We start from the raw sequence: 14,953 nt of genomic DNA, 5'->3' as shown, positions 1-14,953 counted from the left end.
TGAGGGGACAGGTTGGTTAGAGCAGCTTAGAAGAGAGGTGAGGGCTGCAGAAACATGCTTAACATGTGGGAGGTGGTTGAGGCTGTGGGCTTGAAAGTGTTTACAGAATTTGTAGAGTGAGAACAATGTCAAAGGGAATTTAATAGATTTGATGTGGTAGGAGGCAGAGAATTCTTTTTCAACTTAATGTTCACATTTAATTCATATTTACAAACCATAAGATTAGAAAGAATGGGCCCCTATGAAACCAACCTCTTCTTATTCTTTGGAAACATTGATAATACTAGATTATGTTACATAAATTTAATCAAGCGACAACAAAATCCCATGGTGATGCTAGAATAGCGTAAGGGGAAATTCCTGAGAAGAAATACCTACTGCCAATGGTGTTAGGCTTTTGAATTCAGTGCTGTGGTTTATGTTTTCTTGTCTCACGCCTTTTACAGGTTTATCCTGAACGTTTAGGAGTGGAACATGTCTGCCTCCTTAACTGTTCAAGAGTAAGGAATTGAGTGTTCAGCAATGAGTGTTAGGTCTATTCTGGATTTAATAACTTACTGTGCAAGCAAAGCAGTAGGATTTTTTATGGTTCTCTTGCCCTTCCCCACTGGATTATAGATGATAATGAGTTAGGTTGTCCTAAGGGGGTATCTAACAAATAGAGTCCAGAACTTGAGTAATCAGGCAGCCCAAGTTGTCCAGGGCAGACTTGTTTTTTTAAAATATGTTTTTATTGATTTCAGAGAGGAAGGGAGAGAGAGATAGAAACATCAATGATGAGAATCAACTATCTGGCTGCCTCCTGCACACCCCCTAGTGGGGATCGAGCTCACAACCTGGGCATGTGCTCTGACTGGGAATTGAACCGTGACCTGGTTCATAGGTCAGCGCTCAACCACTGAGCCATGTTGGCAGGCCAGGGCAGACTCATTTAGTACTTGATGTCCCAGCAAAATTTATAGCAGTGAGCCTTTTTTTTGGGTTTGATAGTGTACTGTTTTGGATGACAAATTATAAAGTCACCTTATCTAGAAGGGGATGTTGAAAGCTTACTCAGGCCTGGAATGATTGCTTGTTCCCCTTTGTGCATGTACACACACACCACCCTTCTAGACCCACAGACACATCAGAGAGAGGGATCTGTTGGAATGGTGACTTTCAATAACAAATTATTTAAAACAAGCACCTTCTGTCTTCAGCTATAAATTGCATATACAGTACCTAGCTAAGAGAGAGGGAGGATTTCATGATCTGTTTGTACACCTAGCATGGTGCTTGCTACATAAGCTTCCAATAGTTGGTACCTACCAATATTGTAAATATTGGTAGTATTACCAATAAAACATCTCATATGAAAGCCAGACAATTCCTCTTTCCAGAATAAAGCTTTGCTCTCTGGGGACCCCTTACAAAAAATGTGAGGCATCCTTTGACACTATGACAACATTGAAAGTAAAGTGGGTTGCTTTCAAGAGGGTTGAATAATTGAGCAACTCTAAAACCTTTTTTCTTCTTCCTAGGTCTTAGTGGTGCAATGGCTAGTATAAGCGTGCGTTCGAGTACCCCAGGCTCTCCTACACATGTAAGCAGTGGATCGAATGCTAGTCGAAGGAGAAATGGACTCCATGATGTCGATTTGAACACTTTCATATCAGAAGAAATGGCACTCCACTTGGACAATGGTGGAACTAGAAAGCGTACCTCAGCCCAGTGTGGCGATGTCATTACAGACTCACCAACCCATAAACGCAACAGAATGATCTAAACTGAAAACATTTTCACACCCACCATGCTGCTTGAAAGCCACTTGATCCTCAACATATACTATTATTGCAAAGGAAACATGAGGCCATCTTCCCTTGTTCACTGTTTCTAAGACAAGTGAATTCTATAGTGGTTGCCATAAAAGGAAGTTCTAGGTATTTACAGTAGATGCCTCTTGTAACCATGGCTTTCTTAAAACTATAATCCTAGCAGAGGACATCAGATATTGTGTAGTTAGCAAGATCATCATAGGCAAACATATATCCGTTCCAAGGCTAAAAGTGACCTTAACTGTATTTATTCTCAAAGGGAAAGGAAATATCAGATGTTTATTTGGTTATAGAATGCTTTTTTCCCCCTCCATTTCCTGCTGTGTTGAGTATTTTGCTTCAACAGTATTGCCAGGTTCCTAAAATTGTCTAAAACACGATTTGGCTTCCTCGTCAAATCTGCAGGCTTCCATTTTTGCACAGCAGCACTGTACCATGCACCTGATTTCTATATAGTAACAGTGTGCAACTTCTAATTCTTGGACTGTGCCCTGTTTTCAGTTTTCAAAGCAGTTGCTAATTCTGGTGATTGTGTGTGATGTAAAGAGGTGCTATGATGGTCATGCAATTAATACTTAATATTGAATCAATACACAGAACTTTATTGGATTCACTTTGTGTGTGTTAGTGCTCTAAAAGTAGCAATATTTTAATCGCCCCCAGATGAATGAACCCTTTAGGCTTAAACTCCAGTTTTAAGACAAGTACTGCTTCCCATGCAGGGTACTTATTCTTACGGTAAATGTAAACATGTAGACAGCACTCAAGGTGACCTCAAGTAGAGAGGTCATAAAATTTGAGAGTGGGCTTCCTTTTTGGTATAGTATTCATGAGAAGGGAGATGGATGGTGGGAGTGTAGGTATTCCAGCCTTTCTGTCCTGTTTTACATTTTTTATGAGTGCCCTACATTGTGCAGTTTCCATTGGAATGGGTGGCAGGTTAAAATAGGTCTTGATCTGCTTACAATGTGATTACAACTTAAATAGCAAAACCCAACTCGAATCCCTCTCCTAAAAAGGGCAGTTTGGAATCTCATTCTGGAAAAGATGGAATCGCATGGAGGTTCTCTAGATGTTAGGTAGACCTAAATAAAAGTTCTCACTAGATTCCTCTTTTGAGTAAAATATAAGACCTCTTGTAGCTACAATGTTTTAGAGCATGTTTCATCTTCATTTTTAATATCTCGAACTGAATGATAGTCTTTTTTTAGATGAAGAACTGATGTCAGCCTGCCAGGTACTGTAATTTATTCTACCATATTATTATATAATATATATCAAGTAGGACAGTGAAAAAATGTTTCCTTGCAAATTTGTAGTCCAGTATCAGTTACTTCTTTTTATCCTTAAAAGACCATTGCAAATCCAATGTAAGGGTTTTTCCAGTAATTTACTCACAGCACTTTGTTAAAGTTTGCAATTTCTTCAGCCATTTAATATCTTTATGTGAAAAAACTTTGCTAAGTTAACCATAATATTCATCGACTGGGTGGGATGTAAACAGAATGTTAGAAATGTGTGAACTGGAGTTCTGTAATCATTATATATAAAACCTTTTATTTAAAAAAGTCAATTCCATGCTAAAACTAGGAATGAAAGATATTTCTAAATTTTGGCAAAAGTGGATTATTTTTGTTTTAATATTATAGCAGGAAGAAATATAGCAATCTCTCATTTTACCTGAAATGGACAAACCTCTGTAATATGAATACTTTCAAGCTGCCCTTGGGACTATACAAAGAAATGCAGTTGGAGATATCTGTGTTTTTCTGTCGTTGTAAATTTAGATTCTGGAGTTGGGGTTTGGTGGTGTGATAAGTTGCTCACATGTGGCCAGAACTCCTACTCCTAAAGGATTTTTTTGAGATTGAGGAACGCATATTTAATCTCCCCTTTATGCCTTGGTTCTGTCTAGTTCCTCTTTCCAAGTTGAGTGACAATTTTGGGGGGGGGGGTTGTTTTAGTTGGTGCTCTGACGCTTAATCTCAGTACCCTTTACTCTTGATTGTCAAATTTTGATAAAATATGTGCCATTTTCTTTGGTAAGAGAAAGCAGGTCTTGTCTGCCAGAACACAATTTATATGCCTTATTGGCTCCATTAAACTTTTTGAAAACTTTAGCATTCGTTACTTTTTTCCATTGCATTTAATCACTTGTAACTCCCTCTGTTTCTATCCCCTTGCTTTCTCCTGTGCCACCTGAGCACAGACTAACCCTGAGACCTAGGTTAGAAAGGAAAATTATTTCTCTTAGGAAAAGTTAGTTCTGACTGCTAGATTTTTAAAGCCTTTCTTTGTACCATTTTAGATATAAAACGAATCATGGAAGATTGCATATATGTGTGGTACTTTTAAAATAATGATTTTTTTTCTCCCCCCAGTCTCTTGAGAACATTGTAGGCTGAATTTTAAAACTTAACACTTTGCTTTTGGGGAACAGAATCTCTCTTCATCTTGAGATAGATTATCAGATTCTTTTAGACATCGTAGCTCATTAGTTCTGTTCCTTTCATCCTAACTTGGCATGAGTGGATTGAAGTCATCCTTACACTGCAGTGTTCTGAGCATGGCTGAAGCATTAAAACCTTAATTATAATGTCTGGTATTTTATAGAGTGAAATTAATGGAAACATTTGGCTGAATCTGAAGACCTGCAGTCAAATTCTTCAATGTGGTTTACCCAACTGGAGTAGTGGTACACACCTTAAATCATTCAATGAATAAATATTTAAAAAAACCAAAAAACCATGGGGCTTGTCTGCAGTTTTGTTGTGTTCATCACATCTGAATAACTCTTTGTAATCAAATGAAGTCCAGGCTTTTAAAAAGGAACTAGCCTACATTTTTACCCCTAAGGGCTGTTGGAACTCGCTCAACTTGAGTAATTGCTGCTTTGGGTCTCCATGTTTCCCTCCAGCAGTGAAAGGTGGGCAAGCTCTCTGTATAGCAAGGGCATGGCCAAGGTCTGACCATGAGGGTGAGCCAACCTGAGTGCAGTGAAGGTGCAAGATACCAAGAGGTGATTTGGAAATGGGGCCTTTAGTTGGGGATATGGACAGCACAGTTAATTTTAGAAAATTTATGAACAAATCCTTAAATTTTTGGCATGATTACTGCCTAGATTGTTTGAGGCATGTAGTTACTGTTAGTAAATCTCATTGCATTTTATTTCATACAACTGTCACTTTGTCTATTAGGTTGATTCCTTAGGGTGTCTAGTGATGAAGTTGGGAATCTTCAGAAATACATTCTGTCCTCTAGGAATGGAGTGACTTGGAAGGTCCCTCCAAACAAGGTAAAAAAAAAACCCCATGTTTGTTTACTTATTATTTTAATGTTTGTTCATCTTCACCTGAGGATATTTTTCCATTGATTTTTAGGGAGAGTGGAAGAGAGAGGGAAAGACAGAGAGAAATCGATGTGAGAGAAACACATCGGTTGCCTCCTTCATGAGTTCCAACCAGGTCCCGGGCTGGGGAGGAGTATCCATCCAATCAAGGTACCTGCCCTTGACCGGAATCGAACCCGGGACCCTTTGGTCCTCAGGCTGGTGCTCTATCCACTGACCCAAACCGACTAGGGTAAAACCCATGTTTATTAAAGTTAAACTTAAGATTTATTATTATTTTTTAAAATATATTTTATTGATTTTTACAGAGAGGAAGGGAGAGGGATAGAGAGTTAGAAACAGCAATGAGAGAAAAACATCCATCAGCTGCCTCCTGCACACTCCCCACTGGGGATGTGCCCGCAACCAAGGCACATGCCCTTGACCAGAATGGAACTGGGGACCCTTCAGTCTGCAAGGCCGACGCTCCATCCACTGAGCCAAACCGGTCAGGGCTAAACTTAAGATTTATTAATTAAAGATTATTCTGATCAGATGTTTATAGTGTCTGCTCTCCCCCACCCCTTTTGAAAGCTGTTAAAACTTCAATGAGTTCAGATGACCTTCCAGACTCTGAGGTGTGTTTAGAGGTGTGTGATGTTTCTGAGGTGTGTGATGTTTTCGTGGGGACAGTATTTTGGTTGATATTCCTTGTCTTGGACTGATGCATTTGACATGGTGAGATCCAGGGTTTTACTTCCTGTGGTGGGACATGCATGTTCTCTTAAAGTTCAGCAGATAGCAGCCTGTAACATTAGTTTTCAGGATTCAACACAAACTTGTAGCCCTCAGCAAAACTCGGAAGTTTCATTGATGCTATTCCAAGTTTCTGATGTCCCTTCATTTTATTTATATTGAATTAATGATTTAAAGAACACCTAAAACTGCAAAATTTAAGCCACACAACTGGTTATAGTGTATGCATGTCTTTCTGCATGAAATATATGTGCGGATGTTTTATGACCTAATAGTACTTCATTGTATGGGTGGGCCTTAAGGGAATCACAGTTTAATTATTAGTATACTGCACAGCAGTGAATATTCTAGTTTTTTTTTTTTAAAAAAAATACTTTTATTGATTTCAGAGAGGAAGGGAGGAGAGAGAGAGAGAAACATCAACGATGAATCATTGGTCGGCTGCCTCCTGCACACCCCACACTGGGATCGAGCCTGCAACCCGGCATGTGGCCTGACCGGGAATGGAACTGTGACCTGGATCATAGGTCCATGCTCAACCACTGAGCCACACTGGTCAGGCAATATTCTAGTTTCCTTAGGTTTCTATAGGATATATTTCTGTAGGTAGAATTGCTGATTTAAAGGAATTCAAATTTAAGACATTGATGAATCCTACCAAAGTACTTTCTGCAAGGAACAGTTAAACTATGAACAAGGTGACGACAAGTGTGCCTTTGTCCCATGTCTTAGCCGAGATTGGCTATCTATACTATTTGCAGGCAGAAGGGAGCTTATATTTTCTTTTGCTTTTTGCCCCCTCAAATGGAGAAAGAACCTTTGCTTGAAATTATGTGGATTTGAATGCAGACTTAATTATGTGTGGGTACCTGGGCCTCCCTGGGCTCAATTGCATCATCTGTGAAATAGGTATAATATAAAAAAAAAAAATGACATGAAGCTTGGTGATCTGGATTCCATGAATAATTTACGTTTACATTTGTAATCTGTCTTCCTTCAGTGGGGCCCTTGAGGACTTTGGAATGGCGGAACAAATTAACATGAATTTCTGTAAAAAAAATGTCCTCCTTCACCCTCCTCACAGGTAAAAACTGACTAGTTTTGGAGAGTAATCTTCCAAATCACTTTCTATGTTTATAAGTATGATGTCGGTCATTCTGGTTAATGGGAATTTGGAAGCTACAGTCTTGAAAGTAGACTGATTTCACCTTGTTTTGGTGCAGTTTGAAACCAGATGGGGGGAGGGTAGGTACCAAATACACAATGACATTTGTGTGCTGTGAAAGCTTGTCCATATGTCAGTAAGATCCTATTTTTCAGACAGGTTGAATGCCTGCCAAGGAGATGCCACAGACCAGCAACTACAGGCAGCCTAACCTTAGTGCTCAATGCTCACGTAGGTCAGGGCGCCGTGTCTTGTGAACCAAAGTTGAGGTGTTTGGTGTGTGCTGCAAGGGCTTTGATGCAGCTCCCTGTTAGCACAACTGTACACGTCAGTAGTGAGGGCTGTGACATCACTTCTTTTAAGTCTGGTGGCCGTGTTGCTGAGCTGCCGGAAGTGTGGAGCTGCTTTGAGAGTTTCAAAAGTCCTAGTTTTTGTTATTTTAAAATACATTTTTATTGATTTCAGAGGGAGAGAGAGAGATAGAAACATCAATGATGAGAGAGAATCATTGATTGGCTGCCTCCTGCACGCCCCCTACTGGGGATTGTACCCACAACCCGGGACTCTTCAGTCCACAGGCCAACGCTCTTATTAACTGAGGCAAACCAGCTAGGACTCTCCCCATCTTTTTTTCCAAGGTGGTGTCGTAACCACAGTGGCAGTGTTGATTTCATGGCGCATCTAGCAATTGATGACTCCTGAGCAGTTTTGGTTTGTTGTTTGAGGGTTCCTAGGTTAACACACACAGAACTGTTTGCTAACACGATTACATTCTGTATATTATGGCTTATTTCTTGCCCATCTCAGTGTTGCTTAAATGTTTTGTACTGTGATCCACAGAAATACCTCCCATCAAGACCTCATGTGCAGACACACACATCCACCATAAGTAATACGAGTTGTAGAGAGCCGTTCTCTTACCCGTATCTGGTGCACTGGATCCTAAGTCCTGCCATCCGCTTACCTCTGTTTACATTTAAAACATTACAGTATGCTATGCTGTATGTGAACTACTGCACTGCTTCCACAACCAGTTTGGAAACCTGGCTCTCTGGAAGGCAGCTCCCTGCCCTTTGTAGGTACTTGGACATTTCTTGAATGAGTGAGTAGATAAAAGGTGACTTGAAGAAATTTTCTAGGTTTTCATGAAGAGTCCCTATTTTTCCTCTTGGGCCCTAACAGTCTCAAGAGCGGGACTTTGGGGTCGGTGCGATGTAGGTGAGCCACTGCCTTGGATCTGTGTCGAGATGATGAAGCCCAGTTGATGGCTGGCACATGGTAAGCACTTACACGTTAGCCATTAAATGTGGTCACCTCACTGGCTGGCTGGATAAAATTTCCTTAGACTGAGGGGAGCTCTCCTGGGATCCACGCTAGTCAGTTCCCATTTCCTTTCCCCTCCAGTTCTGTGGTTCTCAACCTGCCTGCACAGGATCAGCCGTGCTCAGAATGTGCTCAGACAACTAACTGGGACTCTGTCAGATGGGCCCAGGAACCAGTCTTTTTCCAGCTCCTCCGGTAGAGAACCAGCATCCAAGGATCTCCAGGGCATTCTGCGGAGAATTCCAAGGGGAATGTTATTTTAGCTCTTTACAGATTGTTCCTGGACAGATGGCCCATGGGTCTGGACTTCCTGGCGCCCTGAGGCTGAGGGCAGCTGGAGCTGCTGAGGCCTACACCTTTCCCGTTATGCTGCCTGCTCATCCACCTTTAGTTCCTCAGGCTTTGAGGAAGTCTGGACATGACCAGGGCTTGGGGCAGTGGGCAGGTGGAAGTTCACACCCACAAGGGCCCCAGGGTGAGGTGAATCCTGGCTCACCAGGAGGGGTCTCTCCACCTGGGGGGCTGTCTCCCGTGGTGTAAAGGGTTACAATAGAGATCTTGGACTCCCCATTTACACTAAATCCAAAGGTCTGGCGTGGGGACGGTATCTTTAAAAAAAGGCTAATTTAAGAAAATGGATCCTAAGTCCTACCATCCGCTTACCTCTGTTTACATTTAAAACATTACACTTTGGGGAAAATTGTACAGAAAGGTTCAAGGTGGAGTCTTCCTGAGCAGTCTGCTTGTGGATGTCATCGTGTGTGCAGGTGAGCCTGAGTTGTGTGGCCTGCCGCCATGAGGGAAGCAGGCCAATGCCAAGGTTGGTGACCACAGCAGGAAGTAGGAAGAACCTTGTTCCTCAAGCATGCTGGCTCCACTTGGAATCCTGTTAAAAGAGCAATTCCCAAAATCAGGGTGGGGCGCACTCATCCACATCCCTACAGACTCCACATCTCCCTACCTTGTCAAGAATTAGTGAACTTAACTACTTACATGGACCTATGTTTTCCTGAAACCTACAAAAAAGGTCATGTACATTCTTAAACTGCACTTTTGTTTTCAGTTAAAGTTGGGTGGAGCTCTTCCCCTTACCAGCCTATACCGATCTGCATCTTTTACTATGTATGAATATTCATGAGCAAGGAATAAAGTTCCTGGGAGCTCATTCTGTTGGGTAGGTACTGTCGTTTCCATTTACCAGTTGACCAGATGCTTCAGTGCCTGGCTTTGTGGCCACCGATCTGTGTGGGGCTGGGCATGCCACGGATTCTTGTGGATCCCTCACTGCCGCTGTGCCTGGAAGTCCTAGAACCTTGTGATTACGGTGTCACCAACCCATCCTAGCAAGTTCTTTAGACACTGCCTCAGTTTCCTCATCTGTAAAGAGGACTGTTTGTGAGGATGCCTAAGGGCACCTGGCTCAAGGTGAGCACTGAATTCTTAATCCTGGCTACAAGGAGGTGGCTACAAGATAGTATTCTCTTTATTTTTCCACAGGGGTGGGGGGGATTGAAGTGGTTGGCAAATTGTCTTGAGGCTGATAAGGGGTGACTCAGGTTGGAGGCTGTTCCCAAGTGAGAAGCGGGGGGGAGGGAGAGGGAAAGAATGTGCTGATGTGCAGGGAATGTCACCAGGAATGGCCTTGGTGACATCCACCCCAAGGAAGGAACAGTCTGTTCCCAGCAGCTCACAGCCACGTGCAACATGAGGACAGCAGGTGGGCTCCTGTGAAGCTGCCTGGGACCTGATATCCCAGTGAAATCCCGTTTTAAATGGACTCCTGACTGCTGAGGCCACCATGCAGTGGACTTCCGGCTGTGCAAGCCAGAGCAATGGCATTCCTGGGCATGACTAGTGGGCTCGTGTAGAATCACTGGCTAGTTTACCTCCTGGCACAGGCTCACAGCCCAGCTGTGGGGGAGGTTCCTTGAAGGCAGAGGGTGGAGCTAAAGGGGAGGGGGTGGGTTTTTTTCCAGCACCTAGGTGTGGAGCTGGTGCTATCTGAGGTTGGGGAGGACCAGGGCCTGGCCTGTGTCTGCTGTCACCCCAGCTGGCATTCTCAGTGGGTGCCAGCAATGAGGATTTCCCTCCCTTGGGCATGGCAGGGTCTGGGGTCACCCCACTGAAACCTCGAAGCTTCTGGTTAACATTTACTCCAGCTGCAAGTTGTAGAAATATTGTGGAATTCTTTTGATTTACGTCTGCTCCTGGGATGTCCTACCCACTTTTTAAAAAGGCTGTCACTTTTTTATTCGTTTTGGATGTCCCCCTCCTGCATTTTTATCTGCCCTTTGTTTTTCATTATGTCTTGTGATTTTATTTATTGGTGTACTTTTGTTTTAGTCAGCCTTTCCTGGAGTCAGTGTTCACTCTAACCTGTCTTTGTGCCTGTCACCAAGTAGGCATCCAGTAAATAGTTTTTGAAGGGATGAGGGGACCCCATTTTACAGGTTAGAAATAAAAGGTTAAGGGGGGTGGCCAAACCAGGATCTGAACCCAGATCTGTGGCTTCAAACTCAAGAGAATAGGAGAGTGGGGCAGGTAGGAACTAGGGCAAGTTACTTTAACCTGGGCCTCAGTTAGCTCATCTGCAAAGTAGGGACGACAAAAATAACTGCCTCATAGTGTTGTGAGCACATAAATCATTTAGCTGGCTTGAGTGTGTGTTCAGTAACCTCTTGTTTGGGGGTCTGGCCTTGCCAGTCACCAAAAGATGCCCATGTGACCTGCTTGACTGGTCAACTCAGATGAACTTGGATTGCATTTGAGACTTTCTCTAGTTGCTCGCTATTCAGTAATGCAAGCAGATGCTGAAATCTTGTTCCTCGGCTTACAAATCAGTCATACACTCCATAAAGGCCTGACCCCCACAGAGGACCGGCCCTTGGTTGGCCTTGCTAGTCTGCCTAAGGCTGGGAGCCACACATTCTCCTGTGGTGACTCACTTCCTGTTTGGGCCTGGAATTTGGAAGACAGAAATGTCAGAGTCAGCTCCCTGAAAATGGCTGGACCTGCCCACCAGAATCTTAAAGGGACAGTTCTCCCCAGCAGGGCTTGTCTGGAGGGGTCCCTGGTAAGGATTGGAGTGCTGTTGAATGGTCCCAGAAATTCAGAGTCAGGGTGTGAACCCAGGAAGTCTGCTGCCAGATCCCACAGTCCTCTTCCCCCGAGGGAACACCTTTCCCCCCATGCCCAATCCAGTTCCTAGGCCATTTTGGAAGGACCGACACTCTAATCTTGAACTTCTGCCTATTCTGGGCCTTCCGTTGCTTTTATCAAACTGGATAACAATACCCCAGGCTGATAGTGAAAACTCTCTTCGAGGGATGGGGGTGATGTGGTGGTGGTGGGACACAGATGCTGATACATGACTAAAGCTGGCAGCCCTGAGACGACAGCGATTTGCAGAGTGCACATCGATTTAAGGACACTTAGAATGTGTTCAAAGACCCCATTGGCCCAGCCAGCACATTCTGTGGATGAGGTTGGCTTTGGCATCCCCTGGGTCAGAAAGCCTGGAAGAACGGGTGGATGCCTTTCCAGGCTCCTTCAGAACCAGCCTTGCCGCTTTTTGGGCCTCACCTTGCCCACCTCTAAAATGGGCCCCTTGCCAATCCTGGATTTGGGTCTCCTGGGTTGGGATACTCAGCAATCAGTGAACTGTAACTTGCAGGTAATTACTCTCAGGGTTTCCAGTGTTTCTCAACCTTCTGGCCCTTTAAATACAGTTCCTCATATTGTGACCCAACCATAAAATTATTTTCGTTGCTACTTCATAACTGTCATGTTGCTACTGTTATGAATCGTCATGTAAATATCTGATATGCAGGATGGTCTTAGGCGACCCCTGTGAAAGGGTCATTCGACCGCCAAAGGGGTTGAGACCCACAGGTTGAGAAACGCTGGTTAGACGCTGCTTCCCATCCTCAACATCCTCCATTCCCAGACTGTCATGGGGTTCTGATGGTGCCTTGGGCCTGCCCATCAGGGCTTTGCCTCAGAAGTCCCTTCTTAGGTTGCCCTTGTGGCTATAATCCTTCTCTTAGCCTTTGGCAGGAGATGAAACTGTGGCTGTGGGCAGAGCTAGCTCTGGTTTCCCTGCCAGACAAACAGGAAGTCCTCCAACTGTGCAGGAATTTATGTAATGTCCATTTCTCAACTCTCTCTTGAGTGCTTTGCATGCAAATCCCATTGCATGGTGATGGCAACCCCTAAGGCATGTATGTGCCTGTTTTGCCAATGGATAAGCCATTGCTCAGAGAGGTTGAGTGACTTGTCTGGAAATGCCCAACTGGAATTCAAAGGGATTTTGTGTCTTTAAAATCTGGACTCTCTTCTGTGTAACTTTCCTTCCCCGGAACTTGTGATCCAGTAGGAAGTATGGCATTCAGTATCAGATATGTTCAACTTGGCTCTTTATTCACTCCAGTTAAAACACAGTGTTTCATGGTCTCAGCATAAATAGAGAAAATAGCTTCTTTGTCCACTCATGCTTTTTCTTTAGTATAAAAATGGAATTCTTGATTAAAGTGGCTGGTTTAGAACATTAGAGCACTATTTTAAAAAAGAACAACACAGCTGGACTAAAAAAGTAGTGCTGACGTGTAATCTCTGGGCTTAGGCTGCTGGGTTTGAATCCTGGCTCCACCGCTTGAACTCAACAAGTGTGTGTGACTCCCAGCAAACCTACTTAACCTTTCTGTGTCTCAGTTTCCTCATCTGTAAGATGTGGATAATGATAGTTTCTATTTAAAGTTGTTATGAGGCCGAAATGAATTTAATTACTTTATAAAGGTAGAATAGCATTTGCCATATGGAAAGCACTATAAAAGTGTTTATTTAATGACAAGATAGATAAATACCATGTGGAAGCTTCCTTACCCGTAACAGACAGAGCTAATAGCCTCCTTTCTCCCCCAAGACCCAGTCCTGGTTCTTTCACAGAGGCAACCGCTGATATAATTTTGGGAAATTTTTCTTTTTTTTTAAAATAGAGCTTTTATTTTTTTAATTTTTAAATTTATTGATTTTTAGAGAGAGATGAGGGGGGGATGAAAGAGACAGAGAATGAGAGAGAGAAAGAGAAACAGAAACATTGACTTGTTCCACTTATTTGTGCAGTCATTGGTGGATTCTTCTATGTGCTTTGGGGATTGAACCCTCAACCTTGGTGTCTTGGGACAAAGCCCTAACCAAATGAGCCACACCTCAGGGCTAATTTGGTAATTTTCTTTCTGGACCAAGAGTCAGCAAACTACACAGCCTGAGGGCCAAATTCAGCCCACTGCCAGGTTTTGTAAATAAAGTTTTATTTACACTCACTTGTTTACATATTGACAGTGACAGAGACCTTATGGTTCACAAAGCTCAAAATATTTGCTAACTGGTCCTTAACAGAAAGCATTTGCCGAAGTTGACTACCTTGGTTTACTTGGAGCAGGGGCATTGTTTTTTAAGAAAAAACATGTCATGTAGGTTGTCTAAAAATAAAATGCACTTAAACAAACAAAAAAAGGAATCACACTGTAGGCATTTGTTTAGCAGTTTGCTTTTCTTCATTTAACATTAAGTCGAGAATTTCCTTCCTTCTCTGTACACGTGCACCAGCCTGCTGCTAGGATTGTAGATTTGGCTTTACCCATAATTCATTAGCCGATCTCTGTGATGTTGTTTAGGTATGTGTCATCTATTGCAAAAAGTCGTGCAGTGAACATTTTTTTTTTTTTGTATATGTGTGAGGTTTCTAGGTACCAAGAAGTGGAAATTCTGCATCAGTGCATCAATACATTTAAAAGTTTGATAGAGACTGTCCAGTTATCTTCCTAAAAGGCCAATTTATATATCCTCCAACAATGTCTGCAAGTGCCCATTTTTTCCCCCCAGACTTGAGCATTGGTTCTTTCCAAATTAACTTTTAGTTGAATTTATAGTTTTAGTAAAAGTCCAAAGGGATTTTTGGAAACGAGTCAGAAGTATTTAGGTTCAGCTGAAAGAATTCACAACTGAAAACAGCTAAGGAGATTTTGAAATAAAAGAAATTAAAACATGAAACAGCAATAATTAAAAGTTAGGCATTAGCACCAATGCTAAAACAGGATAGACACTCTAGAAAATACCCTGGTTAATGTAAGAACTTGGTATTCCATCAGAAAATAGAACAAAAACAGATCCAGAGACAAGCATTGATCAGACCATCAAACCTCAGAGGGAAGGTAGGGGAGGGTGGGGGTAAGGGAACTTGTATGCATGCATATAAGCCTAACCAATGGACACAGACAACGGGGGTGAGGGCATGAGTGGGGGTGTGGGGAGGCAATAGGGCAGTAAGGACACATGTAATGCCTTAATCAATTAAAAAAACATTATAAAAAAAGAAAATAGAGCAAAACAAAAGGGAAGGGATGGATTAGTCAACAAGTAGTAGGAAAATTGACTATTTGGGGGAAAATTGTTAGAGCATCATTTCATGTTCCCAGATTAAAGGCTAAATGTAAAACAGGTGATTAAACACTGGAGGAAAATATATGTGAATATTTAACTTTATAAGCATAAAGATAGTGGACAATA

At 42.5% G+C, this 14,953-nt stretch overlaps 1 protein-coding gene and 1 long non-coding RNA gene across 2 annotated transcripts in view; both read left to right on the top strand.

Moving 5' to 3' along the window:
- LOC102249148 (chromosome unknown open reading frame, human C16orf72) overlaps positions 1-4,559 on the top strand; it is a gene marked incomplete at its 5' end in the record, with an annotated part of 42,034 nt that extends 37,475 nt beyond the window's left edge. The window contains one exon of the mRNA XM_005871764.2: positions 1,521-4,559. Coding sequence (XP_005871826.2) covers positions 1,521-1,765 — 245 coding nt within the window. The remainder of the gene's footprint in view (positions 1-1,520) is intronic.
- A 1,836-nt stretch (positions 4,560-6,395) lies between these two features.
- Positions 6,396-9,551, top strand: LOC106727056. The gene is made up of 2 exons (XR_001363205.1): positions 6,396-6,982; positions 7,904-9,551. It is a non-coding gene; the product is annotated as an uncharacterized LOC106727056 (long non-coding RNA).
- The last annotated feature ends 5,402 nt before the right edge of the window (positions 9,552-14,953 follow it).

The sequence above is a fragment of the Myotis brandtii genome, unplaced genomic scaffold (genome assembly GCF_000412655.1).
Source record: "Myotis brandtii unplaced genomic scaffold, ASM41265v1 scaffold355, whole genome shotgun sequence".
NCBI lineage: Eukaryota > Metazoa > Chordata > Mammalia > Chiroptera > Vespertilionidae > Myotis > Myotis brandtii.
This window is presented reverse-complemented; position numbering and strand designations above follow the sequence as displayed.